This window comes from Phoca vitulina, unplaced genomic scaffold (genome assembly GCF_004348235.1).
Source record: "Phoca vitulina isolate PV1807 unplaced genomic scaffold, GSC_HSeal_1.0 scaffold1769, whole genome shotgun sequence".
NCBI lineage: Eukaryota > Metazoa > Chordata > Mammalia > Carnivora > Phocidae > Phoca > Phoca vitulina.
In genome coordinates this window covers 1-6,531 of record NW_022591456.1, presented here as the reverse complement: position 1 = coordinate 6,531, position 6,531 = coordinate 1, and the positions used below count along the sequence as shown (strand labels likewise).

Here is a 6,531-nt window from a genome sequence, read left to right as displayed (position 1 = left end):
CTGCATGGAGCACTGGGTGTTATACGAAAACAATGGATCGTGGATCATGACATCAAAAACTAATGATGTATTGTATGGTGACTAACATAACATAGTAAAATTTAAAAAAAAAATAAAAATAAAAAGGCCATTTTAGACTTGGCTCAGAGTATCTATTTTCTTATACCTGCTTGATTTACCTATTTGTAATGGGCTCTCTATAGACATTTGACTTTGTGACCCCTGACTCCTGTTAAATATTTGTAATATTCTCCTACATTGTTACATTTGAAAAATAGGAGATTCTTAATTGTATCCATGTCTTTTTTGAGGACTTTTGACCAACTGCTAATTAATTGTCTGTGAATATCTGGTTATAGAACCAAGGCCTACATTTGAGGTTCTTTGGTATTAAATGTCATATCTAGTCACAGTAAAATCACTTTTTTCCCTCCAGGTCCTGGTGGTAATATCAGAATGTTTCTATATACCACTTCCAAGGCATTTATCTGAACGTACTGGTAAGTATGATAAACTCATGTGATAGAGTATTTTTGGAATTCTGTGGTGTGCCCTTTTGTGCTCACAGAGATACTAGATTCTTCCCCCCCCCCCCCCAATTCATTAGGTGGCCAAACCATCACCACTTACCAAATTCTTTGAAATATGTTCTCTAGATCAGATTTGAACAAAAATTCTTTTTTTTCCCCTTAAATTAGGGAATACTTCATTTTGGCAATTATTTTTTCCCTTTAAGTGTATGCCCTTCATCAGTTAGTTGATACCTTTTCTTTCATTCAAACTGGAATGAAGGCGGGCAACTCATATTTATTGAGCCTCAACTATGTATCATTAACTATCCTAAGTCCTGTAAGAACAGTCTCCCCAAATCCTTGCACTGCCCCACACCATTTGTGGGATTCAACAGCCCTGGATTTGCATGCTTTTATTCCTAGTTTTGAGACTTTGCATGAAGACTTTTATGAGACTTTAAAATTGTTGCATTTTATGTGGGAGTTTAAATAAACTTCTATTTCTTTTAAGTTCTTGAAGTTTTCAAGGCTTGGAGACTTCCTTAGATAATTAGATAATATATTATGTTCCTTAGAATTGTTAAAAATCACAGAAACCCAGTTTAAAGTAACTTAGGGAAAAAAGGAAAATTTAAATTAACTCACATAACTGGAAGACCCAGGGATGTTCTGGCTTCAAGCACAGCACAAGGGATGTTAGGTTTCTGCTTCTCTGTGGCTGATTCGGGGGCTCTCAACAGCCCTAACTCACATATTATCAGTTGAACAATTCCTGTAGAAAGAGAGAAGGCTTTTCCTTTTGCCTCTGGCCAAAAGCTCCTGGGAAGTCCTGTGACTTAAGTCACATTTCTCAACCAATCACCTGACCAGTGAGTGAGTGGGTCGCTGAGTGTTCTGTAAGGTACCAAATATAAAGCATGAAAGAACCTTTGCCCTCCCTGGCCCTGTGCTCTACCAAAGTCAGCAGGGTCAGTGAAATTTTCCGAGAGGAATGGGGAAGCCCCAGATGGAGCTAGGGGCTGTGTGATAAAATAGCTTCAGATTGGGGCGCCTGGGTGGCTCAGTTGGTTGGGCGACTGCCTTCGGCTCAGGTCATGATCCTGGAGTCCCGGGATCGAGTCCCGCATCGGGCTCCCTGCTCGGCGGGGAGCCTGCTTCTCCCTCTGACCCTCCCCCCTCTCATGTGCTCTCCTTCTCTCTCTCATTCTGTCTCAGATAAATAAATAAAATCTTTAAAAAAAAAAAATAGCTTCAGATTGGAGAAAACTGTCACGTGCCCCCCCCCCCCCCCACTTCATTTCACGGCTAGACACACTCGACTGCCTGCTGAATGATCAGTTTATTGAGAGGCTGTTCCCTTCTGTTCCCTCCACAGAGCAGACTCGGAGGTCAGAGGAGGCCCACAAAGCTGAACAGCCGCAGGATGCAGAGGAGGAAAAAGACGATTCAAATGAAGAAGAAAACAAGGACAGCCTTGTAGATGAGGAAGAAGAGAAAGAAGACCTTGGTGATGAGGATGAAGCAGAGGAGGACGAGGAGGAGGACAGCCCGGCTGCTCGTGCGGACGAGGAGAGGAATGACGCCCAGGACCAAGGGCCCCTGAGAGAGGTTCAGGACGGGGGAGAAGCCGAGCCTGGAGAAGACGTGCCCGAGCAGGCCAGCCCAGCCCACACAGAGGTGGCAGAAGACACCCTGAGGCAGCGCAGAAGTCAGCACGCGGATAAGGGCCCACAGGTCTAATGACAGTATTTCTGAGAATTCAGACCAAAGGAGTAGTCAGCTTCCTTCTGGTCTGCAGTGTAAATCAAATCCTTATTTTTTTTTCTGAATGAGCAAGCTTCTCTTAAAAAACAATCTCTAGTCATGTAGTCTCTGGCATGAAGTCTCATGTATGTTGATGAGAGTGTTTCAGACACGACAATCAGGAAACAGAAAAACAGGGTGTTAGCATCTGTTTGGGGACTTGGCATGGGCACACATTCATTAGCTTGAGGCTAGAGAGTTTTGACCAGAGAAAGCACCCCGCAGGCGCCATAAAACGCAAGCCAAGCCACACGACAACATCCGCACAGTGCATGGGAGGTCTTGCAGAAGTCTTCTTGTGTTAAGTATTTGTTTTTGTCAAACTGTAAGAGACATCAACCACCACGGTACAGAGACACTTTTTCAGAGAGAGAAATTGAGAGGGCCCTGGTTATTGTGGTAGAAAAGAGCTTGGACGTCATCCCAACTCTCTAAATCTCCTTTGTTAGGATTTATTTCTTACCTTTAGTATTTCCAACTTTCCCACCACGGGCCTGCAGGCGCCCCACACTCTTCACAATACTTCCTCAGTGAGAGGCCTCCGACAGCGGCTGCTACACATCAGCCGCCTTCGTTCTGACTGAAGGGTTTACATAATCCAGAACCAAAGCCCACGGAGCTGTGACTGCCAAGCATCTTGAATGAAATGTTGTAACCTTTGGAGATTCAAAAGGAAGTAGGGATTTTACAGGACAGATTTTTGTTGTTGTTGTTTGCCAAGATGTAGTAATTTTTTTTTTTTCCAAAAGGATCCTTTAGCAATATTCTTTTTGAAGCCAGAAGTGCCCTAAGTGTTGCCAGTGCAAGGTTGTCTTGTGAAGAGAACTTGAATACTTTGTTGTTTTGCTTCCATCTCAAGGGGTTCTCTGGCTCTTGAACCACTTTAATATTAAGTGCAAAACCATTTCTGGTTTTCTTTCAGTGATGTGCTTTTGGTGAAAGAATTAATGAAAGTGAATATCTGGAAATGAAAGATTTGGTTTCCTTTCCTTCTTCCTTAATCTTGTAAAGAATTTTATCCCTGTAAATCTCTCAATACTCAATCTACTAAAAGTACCCAGGGGGCCCAATTTCTTTTAAAGAATCCATCCATCTACTTCTGCCTTACCTGATTTATGTCTTCGAATAAATTCATAAAATTAGATTCCAAGCTTATGAAAGATGTCTGAAGTTGATCCTACACCCTTTGGGTCCTGACAGAAAAACAAGTAATACACGTTTATGAAATTCGAAAAGTTTCTGTCATCTTTATAAAGAAATATGCAGTATACTCCTGTCTGGCTGTTTTGATAACCCTTACCTTGTATTAACTTTGCACACAGGGTCCTTGGAGGAGGGAGAGGTGCTGAGATCCTCTACCCTTGAGTGGTTGGATGGGCCTGTTGCAAGCCTCACACAAAGGGAGTTTTTATTCTGACAGAATCCAATTTTTAGAGATGGTTATTTCTCATCTTTCCAACTCAGTTACCTGACAGTCTCATCCCCCCGTACTGTGAGGTTCACGAGGAGTCGCCAATAGTTTTTCTCTTCAGACGGCAACAGCACCTTGAGTTTGAGGCCATCACAGAACTGACAGACTGGGAAAAACTTGACTTTGGCTCATTTCCTGCCCCTCCTGCCATGTACGTCTCTAACACAGCCTCAGCCCAAGCACCATGGTCCTGATGGTGGCAACTCCCTCTCCTTGATCCTAGGAAGCTTTTCTGGATCATTGCTGAGCGGGGTCTGCCCTTCTGTCACTGGATTTCTTTCTCTTATAATCAGCTGAAACAATTTTCAAAGATCAGTAAGTTTAAATTCAGAGGTATGGAATAAGAAAGGTTTCATAGTTTGGCTTTTCTGTATAATACCTCCCCCCTTTACACTCTTTATATTAAAACTTTTTTTTTTTTTTTTGAAGTGGAGCGTTTGACCAGAAGGGAAGGAATGAAGAAATAAAATCCACTTTCGCTTTTTATAAATGTAAGGCCAATTTCCAATTGGACCCCAGATAATACCTAATTATATAACAAGAGAAATGTATGTTCTTTCTCAACAATACTTTTAAAAAATTGGAGGAAGAGGGGAAACCAGTTTGGAGAAGAAGATTCATTGAGAGTTGAAGCCTCTGTGGCTATAGGAACCATTTTTTTTTAACATCCTGGCAAAAGGTGGGGTTTTTACTAAATGGACTGATAAGTACACATCTAATTTGATTTCTTTCCACTTGAGGCCTTTAGGTTTTCAGTATTTACTGAATATAAAACTAAGGGGAAAAAAGTCAGTCTAAAATAATTTGAAATTAGATTAACATTTCAGTAGGCTTTTATGGATTTTTTCTGGAGATAATCTATTTAATCCAGAAGTCAAATGTGTGGAAACATGATTTTGATATAAAAAATAAAAAATAATCATGCTTCCTATGTTGCAATATCAGTTATCTAATTACAGAATAGTATTTTCTGTAAATCAAAATTAGGAAAATTAAATAAAAGTGACGGTAGATTTGAGAATGGGGGTGCAGTGCGTTATATGTGAGTAGTTTCTCTGATGAGAGGGCAAGTCTGAAACTTCTAGCTACGTTTTTTTTAGTTTCTTTTATCATTCATCTCTTGCTAGATCTGCTCTACCACCCCAGCTTGCTTAGAGATCTCCTATTGGAGCTACAGATAGGCAATCCCACTTCTTTCTTTCTCTTTGAAGTCTCAGCACAGAATGGGGTGACAGGCAGGACTCATTCACTTCACAGGTCCCTGAACCTCATGGGTGCATACTTACAACCTCTTCTGGTGTGTGAGCCCTGTTAGCCACAGGCTTCTTTAACTACAAAAAGAAATCCAAAATAACGACTGTAATAAAAAGTAAACAAGCGTTAGCCAGGTTGGCTTTTGACAGTGGAGAAGGCCAAATTTTGACTTTTTTTATGGCCAAAATCCTTGTTAATAACCATGGCATTGCTACGTGATTTGAGGATATGTAAGCCTGCAGAACTGGCATTCTGTAACACCTCTGGGGGAAGGATGATAAAAACATCTTCTAGCTGAGCACTTAGCCTTTATAACTTTTACAACCAAGTCTTTAAGAGTGGAGCTTGTATGCTGCTTTCCAGGATGGCAAACATTAAAGAGTCCCCCCCCAAAAAAAGGATAGAAACAATAGCGTCCACCTAAGATTTCAGTATAAAATGTTCAATTGACATGAAGTGAGAGAAAGAAGGGAAAGATTGGTGCTTTTGCTAATGTGTATCAACTTATCTCTGTCCAGCTCAGTATTGAAGTGTTATTTCTACCAGTATTATAAATGTGTGACAGACCCATCCCATCAAATACAGTGTTTTGAAAAGTATTCATGTGAATCTTTTGTGCCAACAGAAAAGTTCCTTCTTGTTCAGTATCTTTACCTTAGTCCTACGTTTTGATCCTCTTCAGAAGATCAGTTTCTCTTGAAAAACCAAATGATGAACCTTGATGGGACAGCTTTTTGAGCAGCTTTTCTGAACCAGGAGATTTAGTTAGAAGGCCTTTGGTGGTTTCAGACATGGCTTTCAGATGGCTTCTTCTCGGTCAAGTTTCATGGGAACTGCGCCCCTGTATATGTGTGACTCAGATCATTTTCACATGTTTCTGATGTAGTTTCATGTATTTGTTACTAAATAGCTTCTTTGTGCAAATGCAGTTTTTATGCTAAAAATACTGTTTATTTGTATTGTAATACATTATAAATTTGTTATTTATATTTTTTGTAATAGTCTTAATTATTTAGCTCAGTGATATTTAATTATTTTTCTCTTCATCCATGTGTTCTCTCCTTCCTCAGATAGCATCTGCAGCATCTGGAATGGGGAATCAAGATATGAGTCTCAAGCGTCACAAAATTGTATATAATCTTTGATCATATGTTTTTATTTTATTATGAACTTCTATTTGCATCCAAACCTAATGATAGTGCTAAGTAAAATCAAAATAGTGTATTGCTTTTCATAAAAGCATTTTCACAAAAGTCATTTGCCTAGGCAGTGAAAAGTACTGCTTTGTTAAAAAAAATAATTTTCCTGTGCCCATCCTCTATCCAATCTGTTTGCTCCCCCATCTTTCTTTCTTTTTCTTCCTTTTCTTCCTTCCTTCTTTCTTTCCTTCTCTTTCTTTTTCTTCCTTAATTTCTTTCTTTTTCTTTCTTAATTTCTTTTTCTTTCTTTCTTTCTTTCTTTCTTTCTTTCTTTCTTTCTTTCTTTCTTTCT

The 6,531-nt window shown here is 39.9% G+C and overlaps 1 protein-coding gene across 1 annotated transcript; it reads left to right on the top strand.

The window, feature by feature from the left end:
- Nucleotides 1–125: 125 nt before the first annotated feature.
- LOC116629615 (thioredoxin-related transmembrane protein 4-like) lies at nucleotides 126–6,421 on the top strand. Its single transcript, XM_032399866.1, has 2 exons — nucleotides 126–500; nucleotides 1,888–6,421. Exons 1-2 carry the CDS (start codon nucleotides 395–397, stop codon nucleotides 2,250–2,252), a joined length of 471 nt encoding a protein of 156 aa, XP_032255757.1. The 5' UTR covers nucleotides 126–394; the 3' UTR covers nucleotides 2,253–6,421.
- Nucleotides 6,422–6,531: the final 110 nt, after the last annotated feature.

Coding starts and splice junctions, on each gene's coding strand:
- LOC116629615 (XM_032399866.1), top strand. CDS start 395: ATGTCATATCTAGTCACAGTAAAATCACTTTTTTCCCTCCAGGTCCTG. Junction 501..1,887: donor GCATTTATCTGAACGTACTG/GTAAGTATGATA, acceptor TTCCCTCCACAG/AGCAGACTCGGAGGTCAGAG.